At 53.9% G+C, this 27,464-nt stretch overlaps 1 protein-coding gene across 10 annotated transcripts in view; it reads left to right on the forward strand.

Annotated features, from left to right (window-relative positions):
• The window catches only part of WDR20 (WD repeat domain 20), a 63,541-nt gene extending 37,558 nt beyond the window's left edge, over positions 1-25,983 (forward strand). The window contains exons 2-4 of one of the 10 annotated variants that reach the window (XM_008684190.2): positions 2,718-2,900; positions 14,237-15,496; positions 25,069-25,983. In XM_008684190.2, the coding sequence (XP_008682412.1) occupies positions 2,718-2,900; positions 14,237-15,496; positions 25,069-25,122 (1,497 nt within the window). In that variant the 3' untranslated portion in view covers positions 25,123-25,983. Of the gene's footprint in view, positions 1-2,291; positions 2,314-2,717; positions 2,901-14,236; positions 16,156-25,068 lie in introns of those variants that run through there. The other 9 variants (XM_040641405.1, XM_008684192.2, XM_008684191.2 and 6 more) reach the window with 9 other exon arrangements.
• Positions 25,984-27,464: the final 1,481 nt, after the last annotated feature.

Below are 27,464 nucleotides of genomic sequence, written 5' to 3' on the forward strand. Positions count from 1 at the left end.
CTGCTTGTTGTAGGGGCCATGTCGCTAGGCGGGACTTGTGCTGCTTGTGGACGATTGGTGCCATTGGGGGTTGGGGACGGGGAAGTGACCTTAGATAAGAGAGAGTCTGAGTGTTTCTTGGCCTTGGTTTACTTTGGTGCCTCCTAGGACAGTGCTGCTCACCAGTGTTGAAGGACCAGTTGTTAAAATTTCTAGTCTATCTGGACTGATAACTTTTCTAAAATTGAAAAAGAAAAAAAAATTACTGGGGGAAAAAACTGAAAAAGATATGTGGAATACAAGTTCTAATTTTTATTATTAGAGTCAACAGATACAGTTATCCTGTCTGATTGCCATAAAAGTTTCTGAATGTTCATTCTCCGTCTCTGTACTTGATCTTGCTGCAGAGCGGCAGGCTGGCATGGCCTGGTACAGTTTGAGAGCCTGGTCTGGGAAGAAGGTTGTTAAGCAGATTAGTAAACAGGATGTTTTGGGAGTATTTACATGATTTAAGAAGAGTGAAAGTAGTCTTTCAGTTGGCATTTAAAATACATGTGATCTGTTTACAGATGACATCTTTTCAGTAAAGTTCCTTATTAGGAGGCCAGGATGTGCAGTAAATACACCAAGAACGGAGCTAATGTGGTTACTGTAAGGGATGTGTATGACTAGCTGCCCTAGTAACGATGCTCGGGAAAACGGGCGCTTTTCCTTCCTTTGTTGTTTCTGAGAACCACTGGATGTCCTTTTGCTCATTTAATTTGTATTGGTACGTTTTCTCTGTCAATTTTTGGCTTGCCTTTGAATTGATTTTTATAGTTTTGTGCATAATTTTAGATATGTTTTTAAGGGGGAAGTTCCCTAAGCAAATTTTTTAAAAAATCTAGAAGAGTTATATACCGAGATCATGTAATAATTTAGTTGTTTGTATTTCAGATTTGGTTTTTGTCTCTAGCTGCCAGTGTCTTTTACTTCCTATTTTGAGCTCTTTTGACATTTTGCTGATACCTTCTTTGCTCTGAAATGATTTGCTAAGGTCCCTTAGCCTGGCTTCTTTTTCCCTGCCTTGAGGGCCCAGTCTGGGAGCAGCTTCTATCAGGCGGCCTGTCCCTGTCCTGTTGCTTTTGGGGGCTGGGGAGAGGTGGCTTTCTCTGGCTCTCGCACACTTACTCCCTTCCCCACTGGCCCCTTTTCGCCTTGCTGTAAAGTCAGGACTTCCCGTGTTTTGTATCGTACTTTATATTATGCTTTTCAAGCCTCTTTCATGTACATATTCTCTTATTTCATCCTCCAGACAATCCCATGAGGTTGGTAGGACAGAGATTCTCATCTCCGTTTTAACTGAGGTGAGGCTGGGAGAGTGTCCACATGGCATGTGTCCTCATTCCTCTGCCCTGGGCTCTCAGAGTGCCTGTTCCACTCGGGTCCAGATTCCAAATGCTCGGGTTAGGAGTTTGCTCAAAGATGCCTGTAATTTTTAGGTCCTCTTTTCTACTCAGTATTTATGTTTGTTATTTGGAAAGTGAAATATTAGAATCTTCAGCACAGTGTCACGGGCCTCTTTGGAAGAAAGAAATCTTCAGAACCTAACTCAGGGGTTGGTCAGCAGAGAACAAGAGCTGTGGCCCCAGTCATCGTGTCCAAGGACGTGCTCAGCAACCTGGTTGTCTGCACCTGTGACTTTCCACTAAGACTGGAGGGTGGCGTCCTTAATTTCCACATCAGCCCCGCGCATTAGATTGCATAGAACATTTCTCATGAAGAAAAAAGTCCTGCTTTAAGGATTCAGGGGAAGGCATATTGAAAAATCACTTTTTGGCCCAAGTCGGAAGTCATTTGCTTCTGACTTTGGGGTGTGTAGGCATGTGTTCTCCCCATCCCTTTATGGCCAAGCGGACCTGGGTTCTAAATCCAGCCACTTACTTCGGTAGGTATGGTGACCTTGGCTGAGTTATTTAACCTCCCTAAACTTGTTTTCTCATCTGTAAAATGGGGGACTGTTCTCTACTTTGAAGGATCATTGTAAGGTTTAATGCTGACGCACGTCTCGCACTCTGAGTGTGGGCTCAGTAAGGGAAGGGTACCTGAATGCTGATGCAGAAGAGGGACTGGGGCCCAGGAAGAAGGCACCGGCTTATAATGGGCTGCAGCAGTGGTTCTCAAATCTGAGTGGGCATCCGAATCACCTGGAAGGCTTGGTAGGTCCACCCCTGTAGTTTCAGATTCTTCTGGTCTGGGGTGGGGCTTGAGAATTTGCATTTCTGAGTTTCCAGGTGATGCTGCTGCTGCCACCGCTGGTCTGGGGACCACACTTTGAGAACCCCTGGGCTACAGGTAACTCACCAATGAGCATTTAGATGCTGTAGGTGTATTTGCAAACTGAGTTTTTATGTGGTTAGAGGTACTCTGTTAGAAATTGCTTGGAATGAATGCATTTTGCAAATACTGAATTTAGTATCTCAAGGATTTTTCCTCCTGAAGTCTAGGAGTTTTTGTTAAAGATATTTGAAGAATAAGTCATGGAAGTAACAGTTATGAACATATTATGAATAGTCTAACGATATCAAATTGGCTAATGTATATGAAAGTGCTTTTACAGAATGCTGAAAACTGAAAAAAAATTTAAATACCTTTGTTTTTAAGATTGAACATCATAATGGAGTATAAAATAGTGTAAGTATTAGATTTCTCATCTCAATGTGCTGTTTACCGTATGTATTTTTCTCTTTCTCCTCCAGGCTGCTGACTTGAGTAAACCAATAGATAAAAGGATATACAAAGGAACACAGCCTACTTGTCATGACTTCAACCACCTAACAGCCACAGCAGAAAGTGTCTCTCTCCTAGTGGGCTTTTCCGCAGGCCAAGTCCAGCTTATAGATCCAATCAAAAAAGAAACTAGCAAACTATTTAATGAGGAAGTAAGTAGCACCCTGTCTTAGCTGTTAAGAATCCCTTTAAGAATTTATACGTTCTTACCAAGGGCAGTGGGCCTTATTTGACACGTCGAGCTAAGCCCATTTCTCATTCTCCCAGCTGTTCTGCCTAGTGTTACCAGGTGAGATGTGGTGCATTGACTTGCTGACTTCTGCCTGCTCTTCCCTGGGGCGTCGCTGTTCTGGGCGGTTTTGTGGAGCGCGCTCAGGTGTCTGTAGCAGGTGCTTTAAAACGCTTGATAATGGAGACAGGGATGATGCTGTCACCTGATTTTTATAATTTAAATAAGAAGATACAGAGTTCTAGACCTTGTTCACATCACCAGAAAATTTCATTCAGATTAAAGAACTTGATAATAATTCCTTAGGCGACTTAGATTGTAGCTCAGCCTCTTGTGTCTGTGTTTGACATGTGTTTGGCTAAGGGGTGGCTTTCTTTCTCTTGCACATATTTGCTATAAAATCACCTTTGACATATTTGAAATCCTGGCACTTAAAATTGGATCACCTGACAGAGTTTTTGCTTGTGATATAGCATTTGCTGGGTTTCTAGAATCTTCAGTTTTGTTCTGGAAGGAGTCTGAGCTATGTGAGCTGTGTGTTCAGGACCATGTCCGAACTGTTAAACGTGGCCCGTAGAAGTTACATAAATCGTGTGTGGTAAAGCTGTCAGAGGGGCTTTTCGGCCCCCCGAGTTGCCATTGCAGATTCAGTGTTCTCCCTCCTCTGTTTCAGTGCGACTTTCCCAGCAAACGGAAAAGATGCGGTGGGCTTGCTGACTTAGAAGCCCTGGGTCCCAGTGTCAGCTGGTGACCCCAGCCCTCATGTGACAAGGGTCAGGTCATGTGGGCTCCCTCTCTCAGGAAGGGCAAGTGGTGTTGCACTGTTGCCTGGTTTTGATGTCATGAACTTGGAACAGAAGCGCATTATAGGTTCGGTTCATAAGAAGTAATTTTGTTTGGGCGAGAATATTCAAGTTCACAAATTGGAGTTAAAATTCAGCTTCTTTAGCAGTGTCGTGGCCTTTGCTGTCCACACCCAGCCGGTCCCCATCCACAGTGCTCCTGTCTGGCATTGCCAGTGGATTTGGGGAGATCTCTTGAACCATGCCTTCTCCTCTTCTAGTTGCATCTGGGTTGACCGGAAACAGAACTTGCCATGTGGGTTGACAAAACTCTAGAAGAAAAGCATTTATTCCAGTTTCTGTTGAAAATAGTCTAAAGCAGAAACTGTTTTATTTACCTAAGTCTTTTATTAATAACATCTGAGGAAGTGATTCCCAGTAGCTGAATGAATGTTTTTTTTCCTTCTGGTGGTGGTTGTGGGGGAGCAACCAGTCCTCTCTGCACTGCCACCAGAAACTAAATTTGGAGTCATTTGGAGTCATTGTGGGGTTTTGTTTGTATTTAGGTAGGGGGCGTGTTATTGAGGGGGAGGGGCTGTTGGTGAACAAGATCGGGAGGCTGCTCTGGCTGAGGATGGCACAGAATGCCACTAGAGAACAAGAGGGCTTGTGTGTCGTCACGGGGGAGGCAGGAGTCTCGGGGCCCTGAGAGCACTCGGACGCGTCACCAGATCCATCCATGCCTTGCTCTGGACGGCAGTGGGGATTGCAGGCTGGGAAGCGGCTTGTCACTCAGTGATTTCAGCACGAGTTGTCTCATACATGTCTTATATTTTATTTGAAAAATGGCTGTTCACCATGCTAGGGCTGTGTGGGGTTAAATGCCAGTTTGGCACTTATAGCTTGAGTCTGAAATTGATTGCCTTTCACAGTAAAGAGATTGTTTGGCTGTGTGGATTTTCATCAGATTTTGGTCAGGATTTCTAAGAGCAGGGGTCGTCAGAGGTCTGTTTCTCTGAGTGTGCCAGGAATGGTGGTTGAAGCCGTCATCACGCCATGCTTTGCCTTAGTATGAGAGTGAGAGGCTTCAAACTGTTTCACATTAGTCCTCTGCATGGTTGGGCAGGCAGCTGTTGCCATCCTACAGATGAGGAAATAGTCAAAGAGAAGGTACGTGAATTGTCCAGGCAGGAAATAAGTTGACGACAGAAGTGGAAATTAACGTCCACAAGGGCTCCCCGGTCACAGCCTGGAAGCCCCACCATGTGTGGTTGCCAGAGGGCTGGGCCCTTGCGTTCCTAGGAGCTCACAGTTCAGTAAGGTGGATGGATGGGGTATTGGGGCGTGTTAGCACACTGTTAGGAACAAAGTGCCGGGGGATATGTGTTCACATATTCTTCAGTATGTATCAAATATCATAAAGCGGAAGTTAAGTTCGGTGGAGGAAGCCTGAGAAGATTTCCAGAAGGTGACACTTGATCTGGCTCTTGAAAGATGCACAGGAGTTGGGGAAGCGTGAGAGAGGCTCTCAGAGCTGGAGAGAACTGCTTGGTGTGTGGAGGAGCGTTGGGTGGCCAGGTGTGACCAAGTCAGCGTGCAGGCCTCAGAGACGCAGGGTCCAAGCCGATGGGTACACGGGAACTAGACAGTAAATGCCCTGACATGCTAAGATGTTTGGATCTGACGCTGGAGGCTATACAGGTAGTTTTGGGCTTTTAATCAAGGGAGTGAGTGTGTCAAGCGGGTCCTTTAGAACGCTTGTCAGCACTTGTGGAAGGTGGATTGGAATGAAGAGAGACTGGCAAGGGTAGCAAGACCAATGAGGAGGCTGGTACCTGTTGACCTGAGAACCAATGGCTTGGACAAGAGCAGTGGCCGTCTCATCCAGGCGACAGACCTTGGTTTACTTACCATTTGCCCACTCAGGCCCCTCTGTGGATACCACGCGCGAGAGGGAGATGTATCAACAGTAGCACCCCTCACGCACACTTAGGGCAAATGCTGATGTGTGACATATAAGGAGGCAGAGGCCTGGGGAGACAGGGAGAGGAACAGCGGTGGCAGAGGACATCTCTTGAAGGAGGTGCTGTGCGCTAGGCGGGGCCTCCCGTGAGGAGGTGGCTGGCCGGGTCCAGCCCAAGATGGAGCGTTTCCCAGAAGGGAGAGCAGGTGAAGGCCCAGAGTAGGAAAGAAGCTGGGACCAGGAGAGCAGAGAGAGGGCCATGTCCCGGGGAAGGTGGTGTGAAGGGAGGCCGTGAGACCGGGCCGCTGTGTTCCCTCTTGGCTGAGGCCTGCGATCGCACAAGAGGAAGCAGGAGCACGGTGCGGTCAGTTGGTGTTTTTGAAAATCCCTGTGGCTCCTGCTTGAAGATTGGTAGGTTTCTGGCTGTCACGTATGCACTGGGTAAGACTGGAGAAGGAGCAGGTTTGGAATGGAGGGGAAGATCGGAGTTCCATTCTGTACTTGACAAGCTTCGGAGGCCAGTAGATGTTAGATACTTGGACCTGGAGCCCAAAACCAGGGGTAAAACTTTGAGAGTTTGGCATGTGAATAGTCATCCCATCCCTGAGATCAGACGGCAGGGTCTGTGGCACTGGCTATACTCCAGGACTCTGGCCGGCTCGTCACGTGGCCTTCAAAGGGGCACTTACAACAGTCCATTTATTCCCTGCAATTAGAGACTCAGCGCTGTGGCTCAGAACGCAGAGCCTTGAGCCTGAACGCCTCCCTGCTCTCCCCACCCCCACCTAGAGCGCCAGAAAGAGAGGCGAGGAGTGTTGCTGAGCGCACGGCTGGGAGACTGGGCCCTTGGGGAGTGCTTAGCAGAGTTTGCAGGTGGAGGGGAAGCCCGCGGAGCATCCCCACCCGGGGTGCCAGGAAGGGCTCCTTGGAAGGGGAGATAGCAGCAGTTCTGAAGGAGAAGCCAGTAAGTTTCCAGGACTACCCAGGCAGGGAGTGAATGTGCGTGGAGCAGAGGACGGGGGAGCAGCTTATCCCATGGGTCCCGTGTGTGTCTTCCTCACTGAGCGCTTCTCTCAGCTGCCTGTTGCACACACGTGTGCACGTGCACACACGCCCTGCTACTGATTCTTCCGCCTTTGCCTCCCTTCTACAGGCTCCTGGCACATGAAAATACTACGGAAATTTGCATGGGTAGATGGATGGATGGAATGGAATTTGAGAGTCTAGAAATCTACCTGACATTAAAGATAGATGAAAATTTCTATCTGGGAGTCAAGTATATCTTAAAAGGTGATTTTTCCCCCCTCTATTAACTAAAAAAGAAAAAGAAAAATTTTAATGCTTGTTTATAGAAGTACAGAGAAGATGGGAAAACATCACCCCTAAGTGCTCACTGTTAACTTTATTGTCTTTGTAGTTTTTACTTTTTTAATGAGGTGAGTCTGGTAGATTCACACCTTCCATCAGAGGTCCCATGACCTCCTCCTTCCAGTCTGGCCAGTGGAGTTAGAGGTGAGCCCCGCTCCCTTCACGCCCCGCTGCCTGGGTGTCCCTGTCGCGCTGCAGAGCCTGGCTGTTGTATCTGCTCCGTCCAGAAGGAAGGAAGTGCCTTGTCCTTTCCAGCCTCCCAGGGGGAGTGACACCCGCAGGCCCCCCGTTTCTGCTCTCTCCAGTCTCTCTCAGCGGGGCCTTGCTGTCTCTGTAGCGTTGTGTGTGTGCAGTGCCTGTGGAGCGTACCTTCGTTCTGCAAGCTCCCTGGAAAGGAGAGTCCCTCGCCAGCTGGTCGGCATTCAGCCTCGTGTGAAGGACCCCGAAGGGCTGAGGAGCTTCCTTTTTACTACTACTGGTTAGGGTGTACTGGGGAGCGGGAATTATAAAGGGACAGTTTCTATAAGATGATGAACCCAGACTTGTCTTTGTAGAAATTCTCATTATTTCAGGGTTGTATCCATAGAACAGTTAAGTTTAAAGGATTTTCAGGTATGTGTTGATTGTTGGGTAGGGTGTAAAATCTAAGAAAGTACTTGTCATTGTGCCTTCTTTCATTACTGACACGTAATGAGACCCTCTGTCCTTGACTTGTTCCCCGTCATGGGCTGCAAGGCCAGGGCCATCACACTGGGTCTGCGTCTCCTGCTGTCTGACCGCCCTCGGGAGGCAAGGCCGCCCTTTGCCAGCCCAAGGCTGCTGCGTCTTCTCTCTCCTTGCTGGGACCCAGTGCCCCTGGGGGCGGGAAGAGCCAGGCCTAGCTTTGCAGTCTTCTGTCCAGTTCTGGGACAAAAGAGCGGTTATGGGCATTTTGTTAGTTTTGTTTTGTTGCTTTTTTTAATGAAAGGAAGGAAAGGAGCACATAATGCTCTACTCCTTAAAGTTTTAGCATTGATAAAACGACATTTGATCCTCCTTTCTGTGGCTTTGAAATACCCTTTCTTCACACTTCCTGAGGAAAGCAGCTCTCTTTAAAAGTGTTTACATAAGCAAAGCCAGTTTTGCTTGTGACTTCATTATGGCTCCCCTCCCACCCCCTCCTCACCCCCCAACGCAGCTTCTGTGGTTTTTGAATTGTTTACTTCAGTATTTTTGTTACAAATTAATATCTGCATTATAAAATGCATACCCACTGCCCCCTAAGTAATTTTTTCCTGCTTGTCATGTTGATAGTAGTAGGAAAAAAGGGGCACCTGGGTGGCTCAGTCGGTTAAGTGTCCAGCTCTTGGTTTCGGCTCAGGTCATGGTCTTAGAGTCATGAGATCAAGTCCCGCGTCGGGCTCCACGCTCAGTGTGGAGTCTGCTTGATTCCCTCCCCCCCAAAGAATAAAAAGACAGCTAAGTGCTTTAGAAAGCTTCATCTTAGCAGTGACACTTTAACATGGTTATTTATTTTTATTCTTGCTTCCTTTTAGTTAGTTTATTATAGTTAGAAAATCTTTTCTCTCAATGCCATTAGTGATGGTAGTTTTAGTGTTTGATTTTTACTGGCTCTGTGTCAGCAAAGGGACAGTTTCTTCGGAATTGCGGTGGGGATTGTGTGGGGCTGCCGGTGAATACTAGCGAGAGGTGAGGGTGTGGGAGCTCACTTCTGTCACGTGCAGAGATGGCATGCCCATCTCCAGATACTGTGTTTGGTTTTTACAAAAGTGGTTATAGAAATTGGCTCCAAGCATTTTGGAATTTGACTCTTTAATGGAAGCCCAGTGCCCGAGCCAGGTGACCTCATAGAGACTTTCTTAACTGCTGAACTTCCCCAGCCACCTCCCTGCCCTCTTCCCCCTCCCTGAGCAGCTGTCCTGCTCCATCCGCCCTCTGCTGGTTTCCTGGAAGTGGAGTTCACACTCTCCTCCACATTCCTCCTCCCCTGGTCAGTGTCCCCTGGGTGTCTCCTCTGTAGCCGGGGAGCAGGGGGCTTTCTTCCCCTGGATCCCCACAAACCCCTCTCCTTGGTCCCTCAGACTTGCTCCCTAAGGAGGCCTCCCTGCTCCTCCTGTGCCTGCCTCAGCCCTGCTGGAGCCACTGCCCCCCTCTGACCCTCCCTTCCTGGTGTGTAGACCAAGCCAACCTCAAAGACTCCGTCACAGGACACGGAGGGCACTTGTGATGCCGCAGAGCTCCTGGTCTCTGGTGGTCACTCAGCATCAGCTCCTTCCTCTCCTCATGGGACTTCGGGGTCGTCTCCTCACATGTTCCTTCTGCCTGCCTGACTTTTGTCCTGCTCCCTATAAGTGGGGCGTCACCCTGTCCTCTTCCACACCGCACCTTCCTTGGGGATCTTAGGAGGTCACAGATCTGGCTCTCCCTGTTCTCAGCTGGTGTCCTTGTTCTCCTTGCCTACTCGATGAGGACACTTGGGTGTCTCCCCAGCATAATCCACCCCCGGCCTTCTCTGTGTGTGGCAGTCGCTTGAGCTCCAGGCCCAGGAGAATTCACAGGCCTCTTCCCCACCCCCACCTCCTGTTCCCCCCAGCCTAAGCCATCGTTAACAGCCCATCTTGCCATGCTGCCACCCGTCACTGTCCAGACCTTTTTGTCCACACACAACTATCACAGCCTCCTAACTGGTTCCTCCTCACCTGCCTCCCCCCTCCCATCTTCCATTCTGTACCTTCTGCCAGGGGGGATTCCTCTTTATTCTGTCACTTCCCCTTTCAGAAGCCTTCCCTCCCTGACTGTCTGCAGCCACACCGCCAGTAGCGTGTGTGAGGCACATACACAATCTTAAGTTTTCTAACAGCACATTAAGTAAGCAAAAAATGGGTGAAATTAAGATTTTGTTTTCTCTGTATACCCGAAATAGTATCTTAACATATACGTAATATGAAATTATGAGATTACGTCTGTAGGTTTTCAGTCTTCAGAATCCAGTGTATATTTTGCAGCACATCTCACTTCAGGCACATTTCAAGTGCTCAGGGCTGTGGGAGTGGTGGCCCAGGGCTTCAAGGTCACGGCCCAAAGCCCCTTAGCCTGAGACTTCACTGTGCTGAGCCCCAGTTCACAATTCCAGACCTGATTCCCTGCCCCTTCAGCCAAAACAGGTGCCGCGTGTGTCCCCACACTCACCAGGACTGCTCTGTCCTGAGCCACTCCCAGCACAGTCCTCCCCGCACCCCCCTTTCTTTTTGCACCCACCCCCCGCCCTCCCTGCTCTGCTCAGGAGCTCCTCAGAGGGGGCCGGGCTTTTGCTGAGGCTGTTTTGTCATCGTGCGTCCAGATCACGGCCCCATTAATACTGGAGAATTCAAGCTTACCAGGGTCATCCTGTTACATAACATGGGGCACTAAGATTCTTTATCTTTTTTACTAGATACTTTAGCAATAGAAACACACCTTTACAGTGTAGAAACTGGGCTTCATTCTTTATATTTATTTGAATACAGTGTTCCAGATACTTGTTTCTTAATTAGAGACAGGAGTGAAATGCTTTCTTTTTTCTTCCTTTTTTGTTAAATCCAGACCAGAGCTGTTTAAATTCAGTGACTCTCTACTAGCTAGCCCTCGAGTTGTGCCTCCTGCCTTGGCTTGGGGTCTGAGGCAGGCTCCTGGCCTGTTCCTGAGAACAGGTGTGGGTGGCCCTGGCCTTGGTTTGATGTCTCTCGGTGGCGCAGGAGATGGCAGCCCCACCTTGGCCAGTCTGTGCTGCCTGCTCTGTCTCCCTTCTTTCTCTGGGATGCCCGGTGCTGGGTTTGCTCCTGCCTCAGCACCTTGCAGCTGTGGTTCCCTCTGGGAGGATGCTCTTCCCCACGTGCTCTTGGCCTGCCCGCTGCATGCTGTCAGCCCGCTCAGCCAGCCCTTGCCATCCGAGGACTCTCACTAGGCCTTCCCGCCCGAGATTGAAGGCGCTCAGCCTCCTCCCCCGTCAGCACTGTGCCTTCTCCCCCTGGTTGGTTCTTCTCCACAGCTCTTGTCACCCCCGATCTTGCAGATTTCACTGTCTTCTCCTCGCTTGGATGCGGATGCCTGTCCGTTTTAATCAGTGCTGTATCAGCACTTGGCATTAATGCATTCGAGAAAGAATGAAGGAATGATGAGCGAGCGGGTGGGTGAGGGTGAAGGAGTGGGGCTGCAGGTGAGTTTCCTGGCCTCTCGGAGCCTCTGTTTCCTGGTGGTAATATGGTGATTATATCTACCTTGCTAGGGGGAAGCGGGTGCTCTTACATTGCTGAGAATTGAGTGTTCTGTCCTCCGTGGGTGGTAATTTAGCAATATCTATAAAAATTAAGATGTAGGTACCTTTTGCCCCGGCTGTGTTCCCGGGAGTTCATCCTGCAGGGTACGTGTACGCGTGAAATCTGCCGTGTGCGCGAGGTCGGTCATTGCTACGGAAATGGCCGGCGGTGGGGACTTCTAAAACAGATGACCGCGTTCCCATCCATGGCAGGGAAACTCTGCAGCTTTAGAGAAGAACGGGGAAGCGGTGTGGGTGCCCGTGCGGACAGCTGCGGATGCGTGACTGAGTGAGCCGCAGCAGGGCGCTCGGTGCCTCGGTGCTCTGTGGTGCCTTGCCCGTGGACGGAGACACTCTGGAGGGAGAGACAGGTAGCTTCACGCTGGTGACTCCGGGGACAGGTGATCTGGAAGGGAGGAAAGGGGTGCGAGTGAGCTCTCCCCCGCACGCTTTTCTGTGAATGATGAATAGACTGCCGCCTCAGACAAAACAGAAGCGGGCCTTGCGGGTCCTTTTGAGGTTAAAGAGCCCGTGTGCAGAGCCCCTGGCCCAGTGCCCGGCACGCAGAGTCGAGCCTCCGACGGGAGGTGAGCACTGCTGGCGCAGCGTGTGTGCCTCGTGCCCCAGCCCTGGGGGCACCCCCGGGTAGCGCCGCCCGACGCCGAGGCTTTGGCCACACCGGGGCGCACGATCTGCCGGGGCCGAGCCGGGGGCCGAGCCGGGTCCCGGCGCCTTTCTCGCTGGGGTTTGCGGCTGCCCGCACTGCTGTCCGTCCACAAGTTACATCCACAGATCTACTTTCAGTCGTCTTGATGCACCTGTTTCATAGGGAATGAAGTTCTAAGTGTGTTTTGTTTCCCAGTGGCGTTTATTTTAACAACAGTGCTGTCATTCTTTGTCTTCACGTCTGAGTTGCGGAACTAGACTCTGTTTACTTGACAGTATTACAATTTCGGGGCCTAATGAAATTATTTTGTTGTATCTCTTTAAGCCAAAAATAAAATTTTCTCCTAAGCATAGTGGTTTGTCCTTAAAAATTTCCACACAGGATGGAGTGGCAGTGGTGTTCTCCTGGCCAGACCGCGATCTGTCTGGTTGCGGTGACATGTGAGGGGCAGGAACCGAGAGCCACGGGTTTGGCTGCCAGTGCGAGGTAGCGGTGTCGCCGCCTGACCAGGCCGCCCCCGATGCCGGTGAGCCATGGTGGCCCGAGGTCGGCTGGGCAGCCTGGGCCCGGCGGGGACAGAATGGTCCGACAGATGGGGGTGGGCCCTCCCCCCAGGATGAAAGCCCTGATCTGGCCTTGCGAGTTACCTCTGTAACCTTTTAAGGAAGAAGCAGTGCAGGCCTCGTGGGAACCCTGCCAGAGTGGTCACTGGGCTTTTAGGTTGTTGGCATTGGTGCAGGTCAGGGGCCTTTTAGAGGTAGGATGGGAAGGAGGCAGGGGATGAAAACGTTGGCTGTGTGCCCAAGGCCAGCTCACGTGTCTCTGTTGACTTCAGAGGTCGGCGGTGCCGCCCTGTGGCTCCGGCGTCTGGGGCAGTAGTCCGTATCACCTGCTGCGGAACCTCTGCCCGCCCCGGGCCCTGCGTGCTGTGCGGGGCCAGCCGCCCTTCGTGTCCCTGGCCGGGGCCTGCCGTTCTGCAGCTTGCTCAGTCCGTGCATCTCTTCTCTGAAAAACCCAAGTGATTTCATGTCCTGTGCTTTTCTGCAAAGATGCCGCACACTCCGCACAGGTGCGCAGAGCCGACGGCGGGGCAGGGAGGTTCGTGTCGGTGCCCCGGGGCCTCGAGGCTGGGCCAGGAGTCCCAACCAGGGAGGGGAAGTGATAGTGTTCAACTCACCCGGAGTCCGCCGGCTCCTGAGGCAGCCGGTTCCTGGGCACGTGGCCTCGGAGAAGGTTCGGCAGGAGGAGTTTCTAAAGACTTGGGAGGGTTGGGAGCTTCTGGTTGGCTTCCGGTGACGTGCTTTGGGACCAGGCACCCTCCCGCGGGGCACCCAGGTGGGAGCTGCCGTGCCGGGGAGCCCCACGGCCGGGTCTGCAAGCAGGGCTGCGCACGTGTTGTGTCTTCAGGTGGTTTCACTTTGGTCTTTCGGTTCTAAAGGCGAGACTCCTGATCTGTGCCTGTGAAAGGAACCCTGGTCAGCTGAGCAGGAATTAGCGTGGCTGGAGCGGCAGTAATAGGCACATGCTCCCGAATCAGTTGTCTGTTTATTTCTTTAAACATCACCTTGTTCCAAAGAAGATCTGGAGGAATTGCTTTTAAAGGGGCACACAGGACAGCGAATGTGAGTGAGGAGTCTCAGTGAGCCGGGGCTGACGGGGAGCCTGGTACGCGCGCTGCTGCCAGCGGCTGCACGCTGCGTCCCCCACCCTGGAGCCGCCAAGCAGAGGGGCAGGCGTAGACAGCGCGCGACTCACGGGACTAAAGTGCAGAGAAGCCAGGGGGCAGAGTGGCTTCCCCGGGGGTCTTCGTAGAGAGGGTGCTGTGTGTAGGGGCCAGGAAGGCGCGCGTTCAGATGCTCCTGGCGGGAGAGAGGAGGGTTGCCGGGGGCTGGCGCCCCCCTGCCCTGCCCCGGCGCGGTGTCCGGCACTTAGCGGGCCTCAGCGGTGTGTGGTGAGTGACTGACTCCGCGGCGAAGGCCAGTGCCTGACACCCACGTGCACTTCTAGAAGGTAATTCTGCAAGGGGCCCACATGCTCTTCGCTGGCTTGGCTGACCACGGGATAGAGTGTGCAGTGCCTGGATGGACTCTTCCCTTCTCACCGAGAAGCAGACAAGTTTCTTGCTGGAAAAGTAGACCTTTAAAGCTTCTCCATTGTGATAATTTGTTCTCCTTTGTCTTCACAGAGACTAATAGACAAGTCACGCGTAACCTGTGTCAAATGGGTTCCCGGTTCGGAAAGCCTTTTCCTAGTAGCCCATGCGAGTGGGAGCATGTACTTGTATAACGTGGAGCACACTTGTGGCACCACAGCCCCCCACTACCAGCTTCTGAAGCAGGGCGAGAGCTTTGCCGTACACACTTGCAAGAGCAAATCCACGAGGAACCCTCTCCTTAAGTGGACAGTGGGCGAGGGGGCCCTCAACGAGTTTGCTTTCTCCCCAGATGGCAAGTTCTTGGCCTGCGTGAGCCAGGACGGGTTTCTGCGGGTGTTCAACTTTGACTCGGTGGAGCTGCGCGGCACGATGAAGAGCTACTTCGGGGGCTTGCTGTGTGTGTGCTGGAGCCCGGACGGCAAGTACGTCGTGACGGGCGGCGAGGACGACCTGGTGACCGTCTGGTCTTTCGGAGACTGCCGAGTGATCGCTCGAGGCCACGGGCACAAATCCTGGGTCAGTGTGGTCGCGTTTGACCCCTATACCACGAGCGTGGAAGAAAGCGACCCCATGGAGTTTAGTGGCAGTGACGAGGACTTCCAGGACCTTCTTCATTTTGGCCGAGACCGGGCGAACAGTACACAGTCCAGGCTGTCCAAACGGAACTCTGCTGAGAGCCGCCCCGTCAGTGTGACGTACCGGTTCGGCTCGGTGGGCCAGGACACACAGCTCTGCCTCTGGGACCTGACGGAAGACATCCTTTTCCCTCACCAGCCCCTCTCGAGAGCAAGGACACACACAAATGTCATGAACGCCACGAGCCCTCCTGCCGGCAGCACGGGGAACAGTGTCACGACGCCGGGCAACTCCGCGCCCCCGCCCCTGCCCCGCTCCAACAGCCTCCCCCATTCCACCGTCTCCAACGCCGGTAGCAAGAGCAGCGTGGCCGACGGCGCCATCGCTTCTGGGGTCAGCAAATTCGCGACGCTCTCCCTGCACGACCGGAAGGACAGGCACCATGAGAAAGACCACAAGCGAAACCATAGCATGGGACACATTTCTAGCAAGAGCAGCGATAAACTGAACCTCGTTACTAAAACCAAAACGGACCCAGCTAAAACCCTGGGCACACCCCTGTGTCCTCGGATGGAAGACGTTCCCTTGTTAGAGCCGCTCATCTGTAAAAAGATAGCACATGAAAGACTGACTGTGTTAATTTTTCTTGAAGACTGTATAGTCACTGCTTGTCAGGAGGGATTTATTTGCACATGGGGAAGGCCTGGTAAAGTGGTAAGTTTTAACCCTTAATGCTGCACCAGATCTAGAACTTGGATAGGTAGTGATTTTTTCTTGCGGGAGGGGTGGGTGTACAATGAATGTGAATGGCACTTCTTACTCTTAATGTAAATCTAAATGCATCAGAGCCATAATTTTGGATACTGCATGCCATGTAATTCTGAATCATTTGATAATTCAACTTAGAACGTTTAAAAAAAAATATAATCAAACTAATTGCCAGCCAAGTCAGTCACCCTCCTGGGAGTAGATACAGTCCCAAGGTTAGCGCTCCTGTATTAGACTATTTCGACTTAGGAAACTCATGACAGTGTGGGGAAACAATGACTTTAAAATGCTAAAATTAAAATTTCTGCTTTAACTGGAATATTTTGCTTAACTACTCAATTAGAATGTTGTACACCTGATCAGAGTGCGTGTTCAGTACGGACGGCCATTAATTGTCATTTCTAGTCCAGTTTTTATCGTAATCATAAAATGTTTAGGAATCTATGAAATTTAACTTTAGGAACAAAGCATTCAGCAGGGTTGATTGATATTATTTTTACATTGTTCTGGCAATCCACAGAAAGAGAAGAGCCTTAATTTTTAAAACCCATTTTAGTCATTTTATGACAATTAAAATTGTTTAATAAACATCTTTTTTCAAAGAAGCAGTTTGTAGCACTTTGATTGAGATTCGGTGCACTGAGTACAATGCCCACCTTCCTCCGAGCCTGGCCAGCTCCCGGGAGCCGCGGGCCGAGGACGCCCGCAGCAGGGGTCAGAAGTGCCTCTTGCCACATAAGCCAAGAACTTTTACGTTGGATGCGCTTTGCTTATGTTTTTTTCCAACAAGGGAAAGGAGGTTTTGGTTTCTTTTGCGGTTTACTGTGGGTTTTTTGTTGTTGGTGATGCTGTTTTTGGTCAAAAAGGTACGACTGTAGCCCTGGGACAGACTCTTCGGCCTTGTTTTGTGGAGACTGACAGACACCCCCCCCCCCCCCCCACCCACATACACTATCCACGCACAACACAGCACTCACACTGGGTCCCCGGCATAGCCATCAACAGTTGGAACTGCCCTAACATACTCACACCTCTGCCGGCCGGTGCGGCTCTGGGCCTGTGGTCCTTCTCGGCCGTGTGGGGAGTTTGAACGCCAGTTTCACGCAGGCGGAGATACCTACAGCTTTTATGTCAAGATGCCGGTTATCTGATGCGTTCACTTACTTCGGTCATCTCGGTGGTTCTCTGTTTTGCACGCCTTTGTCATTGGACGGAGGAGATGCTGACCGTTCGCACTCTGAGGAGTGGGTGCGATGCAGCCGAGTGGACACGAGGCTCCTGGCTTCTCTGCTGCGTGCAGCCCTGGGGACGGAGCCGCAGCCCTCCGGGAAGGCCAGACCCCACTTCCCCCGGCCTGCTCTCCCCCCCACCCCAGCCCACTCTGCCCACCGTGCTGGCCTCATTTCTGCCTGACACATTGGTATATGTTAATGTCCTGTTTACGGTTCAGATGTGGTCCTTTGTTCCTAAGTGTTAACTGGCCTGAGGCAGCCGGACGGCCGCCCCTGTGGGCGGTTTCCACCCCGGAGGTGAATCCGGACGTCAGATGGGGAGGATCGGAGCCGGCGCTCCGGAGCTCGGCGCAGTTTTGTGCACCCGCGTAGTTCTTCTGAGGCACTGCGTGTGCAGTTTCCAAATTCCGGACTTGGTGTGGGGCCCGGGCCGAGGGGCCGGCCCCGGGTAAGCAGCCTTCGTGGGGAGGCATCTCGCGACCTCCGGTCCTGACTGCGCCGCGCCCCACGCTGCCGCCGGGAAAGCTGTGGTGCGGCCTGAGTCCTTTCACCCTCGGGCGCCCTCCGCCCCGCCGCGAGCGCGCTGCCAGAAAGGGGGGGGGGCAAGAGGAGGAGAGTCCTGTTCCCCTAAAATCAAGCTCTGAAATGTGCTGACAGAAGCCCATGGTGTCTCTCTCCGCCCCCTCCCCCCCCACCCCCCAGTTTTAAAAACCATGGTCATGTCACAGTTTGGGATTTGGGGCTTGGTCACCATCTCGTTCTTCCCGTTTCTGCTGGTGAGCGTATCCTTAACGTCTGTCCGGTCCCCTCTGGGCCCGTTGCTGGGTGTCAGGTGCTGGGGAGGGGCTGCACGGCGGCCCTTCTGACGCCCGCCCCGTTTCTTTGACAGCCAGCAGGGCACCTGTCCCGCAGTTAGGAGGACAGAATGCAAGGCGTTCTCCGAGACCAGGACTAGAGCTGCCCAGAGCTCTAGGAGAAGAGAGGCACTGGAGGGGCGGGCGGGCCCTCTCTCCGACTGGCTTCCGGCAGAGGCTCCTGCAGCCCTGGGACATGGAGAGGGGACCCCCCGCCCCAAGGTGCTGGCCTCAGGTGCGGAAGGCCCGGGGCCAGGCGGCTTCCACAGAGGCCATGAGGGCATATCTGGGGAGCGCTTTTCTAGTTTCCTCACCACACTTTGAGCTTCCTCATTGAAACTGTTCATGGTGTTCTCACTTCAGTGTTATCCTGAGCAAGAATATCTTTTCTAACTTAACCTCTGGAAGAAAACAGCTGTTGGCAAGAGGAGGCTGTTCCTGCTCGGCCGGCACAGCCTGTCTGCTGTGCACGGAAGAAAGGCACAGACAGAAGCAGCTTAGGGTGGCTCTTGAACCCACCTCCCTCCCGGTCTGCGTGCAGGGACCCGAGCCCTCGGAGAGCACGGCCACGCAGTGGCGGTCCTCCCCACCTGGCCTGCCCGCCTGGGACTTCGGACAACCCCAGCCTTTCTCTGAGCTTCTCCTCTTCCTCAGGGGCAGGGGGATTAAAATCCGAGAGGGCTGGAGAAGGAAGCCTTTGGAAAATCCTGCCTTCTTTTAAAAGCAAATGTGTAAGAGGGAGTAGGCAGACTCTTTAAAAATAATCGGTAACCTTGGGTTCTAAATGCACTTAAATAGTGGTAAAGAATCTTAATTTTGTCTTTTGTGCTGATTGACCCTTCTAGAGCATTTTGGAAGTGTTCTGTGAGCCATAGCCTTGGGACTGAGGATGAATACCTAGGACAGGACAGGGGAGGAGTGGAAAGCAGAAGTAAGCTGTCACCACGATTAACGCCCCGGCCACTCAGAAGCCACGAGGAACAAAACGTCACGAAACTTACCTGTCTTTATGGGCATGCGCCCATGTCCCGGTGGGACTCAGGTGTTCTCCTTCACTGTTTGGCCTAACACCCAAGTCCTAGCTGACAAGTTCCCCCAGGTCCCCCACTTCCTTGTGGTGCATCTTGAATTGTAAGACCCCGTCAGGTGTTGAGTCAGTGCAGAAGTTGCTGAAGCGGCTTTATCAGACATCTTCACCTGCACACAGGGCTCTCCGCACCTCCAGCCTGGGCAGGGAGCTGTTCGGGTTTTTTCTTGGGGAAGCTCAAAGTGTGAGGAGAAAGGCCACAGGGTCAGGGAGGGCTGGAGAAGGAATCCTTTGGGAAACCCAGATGCCACCTTGTGTACCTGACTGTCCGAGGAAGATCTAGAAGCAGAGTCCGGCTAGCTTTTCCGGGAGAGACGCACGGAGCACAGCATCCCTTCTGCGCCCGAGGGCTCGGCTGAGACCAGCCGGCCGATGGCCCCTGTTGACTTGCCCGTGCTGCTGGGTGTGTCCACTGTTGGGGTTTCCTTCCGCAGCGGAGAACCCCTGCACGTGTGTGGTGGGCCTGATAAGGAACCTGGCGGTGTCAGCCATCCTGGGAAGACGGAAGGGACTGGGCAGCGAGGCCCTCCTTGTCCAGCACGCCTGTCGCGGTGGGCTGCGGGGACTGCCATCGGTTTGGGTCATCAAGGGGCGCAGCTCCGTGACCCCAGGGATGGCCTGTGAGCGCAGACAGCAGTCCAGAGAGTGGAGTCTGGGGCTCACATCGAAAAGCACTCGTGTTCAGAGCCCAGATTCAAAGCTGTGTGAAAATGCTTCCCCCCCGTGGAGGGGACAGCCCCCCAGGTATTAGCTCTGGTTTGTTGCTGCACCTCTGACATGACTCCGTGTTGTGCTCGCACTGCTGCTCTCCACTTCAAAGTGTAAGAGGAAACATTTCCTGCATTTTTAATTTCTGTATACCTAAGTTTAGTAAAGACTGCTCTGTTAGGTGACGTTGTATAAAATTGTATGATTATTTACCCTTAATGAAAATCAAAAGTAAAATATGTTTCTTTTTTTACATTTTCATCTAATTTCTTGATGAATAAATTTGATAGCCTTCCTAATATGAAATGTTGATAAATTAAGTTCTTATAACTGTTACACTAATTAGTGAAGCTTTAATATCAGTATTATTAATTTATCATTTTAAGAAAATCATGTTTCTGTTTCACTGTCTTGGTTTTTGGCTGTTCTGTTGTCACTGTCACAGCTCGAGACTCACGCACGCGGTGGGGGGGCAGCCCTTTGTACCCGGATGTGAAATAAACACGAGCGAATGAACTGTGCACGTAGACAGTTTGTGGTAGTTTCCCAGGTGGCTTCACGAAAGTCTGAATGAACCAAAAAAGAACACTTGTAAATGCTATAAAAGTATGGCCTCGTTGATGTTTACAGAGCAAGGAGCCGCGGGCATTTCTCCCTCTGCTGCCCGCTCGGAGTTCTCCTAAGGAGACGCGCACTAAAGGAAACCTCGGTTGTATCGGAGGCACCGGCTGTGTGTGGCCCTCGTCTGCTCTGACTCCCGGCCGCCCAAGGGCGGTTGGTGGACCTTCAGCAGAGCTGGGCGGAGGCCCCATGAACGGCAGTGCCGACGCTCTGAAGGCGTCCTGGGCTGCCAGCTGGCCTTGGTGCCCCGCACGCCCGGCCTCCGACGTCCTCTTCAGCCACCCAGCCAGCAGCTGGTGGTGTGGGGACGCCTGCCGGCTTCTGTAGGAGCTCTTGTCCTGGGGGGGTTCCTTGCTTTCCTCCTCCTGGTCTTGAACGGCGTGCTGGGGCGTGCTGGAGGCCTCATCACCACCGTGGAGGCCGGGCCTTAGACACCAGGCCCCGAGGCCCCGCTGCAGAGAGGGCAGTGCGGGAAGGCCCACTGAGGGTGGGAAGAGTTGGCCATTCATACTGTCCTGCTGTGAAGTGTCCCCTCACTCTCCGCAGCACCCTGACGTCTCCGACCCTGAATGCCTCAAGGCCGGGATGCCAGCCTCGATCTGCAGGGTCCCCGGAGGCTGTGAGAGGCCAACGCACGACCTAGCCCTGGTCAGGCCCTGGTGCTCCTGCTTGACGGGAGATGTTTGGACCTGGAGCTAGGGGCTGGCAGGGCCTCGGGAAGCTCCCTCCTGGCTGCCTCTCATGGTCTCAGGGGGTGCACCCCAGCACCTTCCTGACCGGACCGGCCCCCCGAGCCTCCAGGGCGAAGTGTGTGCCCTTAGCCTCTGACGCTAAGCTGCCAAAGCAGAAGAGACGGTGTCCGATGCCGCCCTCACGGGGCCCCCTGGGCTCTGCCGCCACGGGAACGGTCGTGTGTTCTTAGCCTGGAGTAGATTTTAAGCCCGCAACACTACTAGATTGACAGCAAGTTTAAAAAGACACACACATTTTAATCTTTTAAAAATAGTTTGTGCTTTGAAAAAATACTCTCGGTCCGTCCTTCTGTGTGTGGCTGCCTGTTGAAAGAGTTGAATCTGGACCCGTGGGTCCTGAAAGGGGCGGGGCCTCCGGAGGCGCTCAGTCCCGTCCCCTCCTCTCGAGTCGGCGGCCTCCAAACCAGCCTCTCACCGTGGGTGGGCCGCTCTGGAGGCGACTCCAGCCAGAGGGGCTTCAGGGAGACACAAGAGGGTCCCCTCCCCCTGCCGCAGGACGTGGGCCCTGACAAGAAGAGGCTGTGCTTTGCCTCCAGGCACCCGTCTCAGAGCCGCCCTTACGCGCTTGTGCCCGAGAAAGCCTTTGTCCCGGATGTCTGACAAGAGCGTCGTTTTTCCCCGGTGACTTCTCTGGTCAGAGACCAGGCTGAGGGGCCTCTCTGGGGAAATGTAACGTGTCGTTGGGCAAGTCGAGGCCACCCCGCAGGAGCCCAGGCCCCAGGCCCTAAGCGAGCAGTGGGTCTGGGGCAGGGTGGGGAGCCGAGGCCTGCTCTGCCCGCCTCCCACCCCGGCTCGTGTGCTCCGGGGCCTGGGCCCCGCCAGGCGTCCTGTGAGCGGTGAGGCCCCCGCGGCGGGTGAGGGAAGGCGCCTCCACGGCTGGAAACTCCTGGAGGAAGTTAGCCAGCCGAGATCTCACCGTCTCCAGGCCATCTCTAAAGGGACATGGCTTTACAAATGACATTTGCCTCTTAGTCTCCGCGTGACCAAGAGCTGGAGTATTTTATTTAATTTTCAAATGGAATCTCTAGCAGGAATAAAATGGCAACTCTGGTGAGAACAGAACGGCTTATTAAATATTAGATTCAGGAATCGTCCCTCGTCCGGTAATAGCTTCCCCCCGGGGGCCTAATAGGCTATTAGGCGGATTCCCAGCGTCTCGGGGGATTGGTGTTGGCGCAGCCCCGTGCGGTGTCTGGCGGGCAGACCAGCAGTCCCCACAGCGCTGAGGACAGCTGGACTCCGCGAGGGTGGCGGCGTGCGGGCCAGGCGGGCACGACTCTTCATCAGCCCGGGCCCGTCCTTTGCTCCTTCCTCCCCGAGTGTAACCACGGAGGACGCAGTCAGACAGCACGCCTGCCTCGGAGCAGGCAGCCCGGGCCGCAGCTGGGCCCCAGACCTGTCCGCGGGCTTCCTCACCACGGCGGTCTCAAGTCTTCGATGGGGGCCTGTGCGTGTTGCCGTCTCTCTCTGTCCCGCAGTAACCTTTAAAAGAAAGCACAGCTTATAGAGCTAAGGGGACTTGACATTGAATTTGTTTGGACGGCAGCATTTCCCCCGAAGCGTCCACGGTCCATCACCGCAAAGCCGGTTCCAGCTCCAGGAAGGGAACCGGTGGGGTCGACATCCCGCTGACCGCGCCAGGCCAGGCGGGGCCTCGCCTGCTGGCGCCGGGCGTCCGTCCTAGACGGCCCTCCTCGCCCGCCGCGGACCTGTGGCTGACGCTCCTCGCTTCCTGGGAACTTCCCAGATGCTCACCCGCACGCCGGAGGCACCCGCGCCCTGGGGTTCGTGCCCCCGCGGGGCCCCTCGGTGGGGCGTGTCCGCTTGGTGCCGGGTCGCTGGAGGCCCGCTGTTGGACGCGCTTCCGCCGTTCTGTCCCTTGTTCCTTTGCTCTGGCAGAGAGGCCCCCCACCCGAGCCCTCGGGTTTCCCCCCACGCCAGGCTGGCTCCCAGGCCGCTTCCCGGCTCGGTGCCCGAGGGGCGGCGCCCGGGCGTGGATCCCAGGCGTCACCGCCGCCCAGCGCCCGTTCGTACGCAGGTTCGTACGCAGGTGTTCACCGCGGTTGACGCCAGAAGGGCTAACCCTGTTACCCAGACCCTGCGCTTCCTTGGGCATCTGGCCGTTGGGGGTTCATGTGAGTGTGGACGGCAGAAGCTGAGGGAAAGGTGGGTCTGAGGTGGTTGCTTGCTTAGGTGACCTTTGTGATCTGTGAACCTGGCCTCACGCGGACAGTAGGCCAGCGGGGAGGTGGTTCTTGGGGGGGTGGAGGCTTCAGCCAACAGAAGCGGGAGGATGAGCGAGTTTGTGTAGGAGAGCGCCTCCCCCCGGAGCCCGAGGATGGGGTGCCATTTCAGGGTGCCCCTGCTGACGCTCTGAGCCTCGGCACCCACCCTCGGCCGGCCGCAGGAGAGGGGCCAAGTCCTCCGCGGCCGGCACACTCGGGGTCGGAGACGGTCTAGGGCAGGGAAGGGCTGGGCTGGGCGGCCGGCCCGGCCACTGCAGCCTCGGAGCACCGGAACGGGGCCAAATCCAGACGTGCGGCACAGCATCCCTCAAGGCTGCTATGAAAAAGTGACGTAAAATAAGTCATTAATAATTTGCATACTCTACCTGTTGAAATGGTAATATGGGATATATTGAGTTGAATATATTAGGACTAATGTCACCTTTTTTCTTAATTGTTAAATGTGCTTCTAGAATTTTAAATTTCACACGTGGCTTGCCTTGTCCTCGTGCTAGACAAGGCTGGTCTGGGATGGGGGGAGGAGTGCCTTTCTGTGTCCTATTTTTTTTTTAAGATTTTATTTATTTGACAGAGAGAGAGGCAGCGAGAGAGGGAACACAAGCAGGGGGAGTGGGAGAGGGAGAAGCACGCTTCCCGCCGAGCAGGGAGCCCGACGCGGGACTCGATCCCCGAATGCTGGGATCATGACCTGAGCCGAAGGCAGACGCTTAACGGCTGAGCCACTCAGGTGCCCCTGTCCTGAGTCTTTAAATAACTGTGGGCGCCTCGGGTCACCGTCCTCTGGAGCGCTGCGTGGGGCTGGGGCTCTGTCCCCAGGCTGGGTCTCCACTCCCCCTTCAGCGGCAGGAGCAGAGTCCTCCTCTCATTTGGGGAGAAAAGGGACCTCTTCATTTTGTAGACTTGGCACTGCTCCTGGACATCCCAGAGCTCCTGGAAACCACTTTCTGTAATCCGAACCCCCGAAACCTTGATTGTGGTGGCAGAGCTCTTGTGATAAAGGCTTCTTCACTCCGGACTGTCACCGACTGTCACCGTGGAAGTGGAGTCTGACCTTGCCGGCCTCCCTGCAGCTCCGTAGAGGCCGGGAGGAGGGACGGGCCCACGGCTCCCCTCCCTTGGTGGGCTGCTGCTTCCACCCAGGGAGGCAGGGGGCCCGGCGTCGGGTCTGCGGGGCGGCCCCCGAGGGCTATGCGTGGGAAACGGGGCGCTTCACGGTGGAAGTTGCCCAGGTTGTGCTCCTTTCCGGGGGCAGCTCCTGGATCCCAGGGAAGGAGCTCCTGTAGATTCAGAGCAGGGGTTCGGGTGACACTCCCTTTGCTCTTGGCTTCCTGATCGCGACTAGATGAACAGCTGCCACTTGTGAGAAGCGAGGGAGAAGGCATCGCGGGGGACAGCGAGTCTCCCAGCCCACCCCCACCCCGCCAGCAGGTGTGGGCAGAGCTGCGTGGCGGCGGCGCGTGGCCCCCTCGCCTCTGCACCCACACGGGTCCAGGGTGTGCGACGCGGCGGCGTTGGCTTAGCCTGTCTGTGGCGGCCGACCCGCTGTGGGGACCCGCTGTGGGGCCGGGGCATGAGGTCCCCGGGCAGCGTCGTGAGCTGCTCCAGGCCGCTGCTATGCGAGCCAGGGCCGAGCTCTCCTGGGGCCTCACCGTGGTCCTGAGCAGCGGCCTCTGGGGAAGGTGGCGACTGGCCGCTGGCCAGCTGCCCCTCGCCTTCGGGCTCACGATGTCCCGAGGAGCCCAGGCCCCGAGAGGCCGCCTGCTGCTCCCCAGGCCAGCCCTGCCCTCTGTAGGACACCCAGGCCGGGGCCGGCTCCAGCGGACCCTGATCTGCTGGGACTGTCACACAGTGACATGGATGAGAATTAAGTAGACGAGAAATGGAGGATTTGTTCAAACAGTGGCTAACAATCCGACAGAAATCTAACTGTGGTCATGTGAACCTCTGGCAAAGGATGAGTGTGGCTTTCTTGGCTGCCCCGCGTTTTGCGGGATTAATGTAAACTGCTTTGTTTGCAGGGTTTGTTGTCATCCCAAAACCAGGCCAGCTCTCCAGGTGGAACCGTAGTGTAGTGGCCCGCCCCCGCTTGAGAACCCGCGCCCCGACGCGACCCTGAGGGAGCGACAGACGGAGATGGGAACGTGGACACTAGCCGGAGGCGGCGGTCACCCAGAGTCACGTGCGAGGACCCGTGGGCCTGCTCGGAAGGGTGCTCTCTGCCATTCACCCAAAGAAGCTGTTCCCACTTTTAAATCATTATTTTGGAGCTGCAGTAAAAAGTAAGAGGATTTTCTTGCTTTTTACTCAGAAGTTCAGTGTAATTGATATCATATATATATTATATATATAAAAAATATATAAATAATCTATACATATATACATAGTGTAAAATAAAATATTTCTTGGACAAAAAGTCCCCTTAAACTCAAGTGTTACGAATAGTACTTCACTCTGTTTTTGCACTGATGTTTTTATACATAGGTGGTCAGAGACAACCTGCAATGCACTCATGAAGAAAGTTGTTGCTTTCTGACTTAAATCTGTCATTCAGGAAGACGGATGCTGCAATCATAGAGTTTTACAAATTGTTTGCACTTAAATAGTTGAATGCTATTAGGGAATTACTTTAAATACGGGTCTCACAGACTCACGGCCCTACGGGGTGGGAAATGCCCTTTTTAATCTTAACATTTATTTTAATACCATTGCTTTCAAGGCAGTCAGCTCTGTATTTATACGTATAAATGATGTGTTTCTGCTACTGGGGACATGGTTACTTCACCAGTAATTTCCATCATTTATGAGTGATATTTCTAATTCACGAAAAAAATTAATATTAAAACTATCTTGAATATACCATTTGTTTATCTTCTGTGAAGTTGGCTCAATTTTTAATGTAACTTTTTGTTCTATTAAAGTTTGGTATAAAATGATTCGTCCTTTATCCACCCTGTTCCTGGAAGCTCAAACTAGGACAGGCTGCTCGAGCGGGGCTCATCTGGAGAGTTCTGTGGCTTATGGTCTGCGGCCTCCATTGGGAGGTGGCACCTGTGCGTGCGGCCCAGCGAACCCCTCTCTCCTCCCTGCTTGCAGTCCCTGAGCGCGCCTGTCGTTGCTGAAAGCCCGTGGCCACACATGACCACACGTGTGTCACGGACCCTGGAGAGTCCAGCGTGCTCTGTCGGCTGCGGGGATCACCCGGGATGGGTGTCACGTTGAGGCCAGCCCGGGAGCAGCTCTGAGTGCAGGTCCCGCCCACACTCGGGGACTCCCCGGTGGCAGGGACCGCCCAGCAGAAGGCTGTCACTCCTACCATCATCCGCAGCTGTACCCCAGGAAGGCATTTTTATCTGGTGTGACTGTAAACCACGAAGTGTCCGAAACACACTTCTCCGAGCGAGCACGTTAAGTCTGGGGCTTGTCCCCACAACGGAGGCCGGAAATCAAGCGCACGGCCTCCGAGAGCTGCACTGTTTTCGGGGTTGCTGTGCGGGCGGCGCCGGGCCGCGGCTGCTTCTCAGAGGAGAGGCCGGGCCCCCGAAGCTCCCGCAGCTTGTGGAGCCCGAGTCCCAGGGACAGGCGCTCTGGGGGAGGCGAATGCCAGGAAACAGTCAGACACCCTGTCGTTTCAAGGGAAAGAGTCAGAATTTTTATCGTGTACATTCAAAACGACCTGCGTATTAAAACCGCACGTGCTCGATGGTCTTTCTGTCACCGTGACCAAAGCGCTGGCTCCTAGACACTGTCAGGGGCACAAAACCCCAGCCACGCAGGTCCAGGGACACACGAGGCCACGTGCTGCTGCGGGTCAGCAAAGGCCGCCTTTGCGGAGTCCCGAGTTCATCCTGTGACCCCCTGGGGCTGTCTCCTTTTCCTGTGAAGTGACAGGTGGAAATCTGGCTGGCACGAGAACAGCACGTGTGTTAAAATTCAAGCTCGGTTCAGTCAGATGCCCCGGCTGTGCTCCCCAGCTTCCACAGCTCTCGAGGGGGACAGTCCCGGCTCAGCCCCCTGCCGTTCCCCTTCACCCTGGCTCCGGAGCGAAGCGTCAGACGGGCCCCGATTTGCTGTCGATGCGTCTGTACTAGGAACAAATCTGTGGCTCGTGTACCTTCAGTTGGCTCCTGGCCAAGAAGCCCGAGTTGGCTTCCAAAAGCAGACCGCCTTGTAACTGCCGCAGCCCCGCGGCCGGCCCTGGGGCCCGTCACCTCGTCCGAAGCCAGGGAAGGCTCAGCATGACTCGCATTTGCCTTTATTGGTTGCCTGGAGCCTTCGTACACGTAGGGGCTGGTGAAGACACGCTACTTGCGTGGGGACACGTCTAAGGGAAGCCAAGAGGAGGCCGGGGCTCCGGGGCGTGGAGGCCGCAAGCTTGCTGGCTGCCCCGTGGCTGGACCAGAGGAAACACGGCAGG

The sequence above is a fragment of the Ursus maritimus genome, unplaced genomic scaffold, assembly GCF_017311325.1.
Source record: "Ursus maritimus isolate PB19 unplaced genomic scaffold, ASM1731132v1 scaffold_25, whole genome shotgun sequence".
In the NCBI taxonomy this organism is placed as follows: domain Eukaryota; kingdom Metazoa; phylum Chordata; class Mammalia; order Carnivora; family Ursidae; genus Ursus; species Ursus maritimus.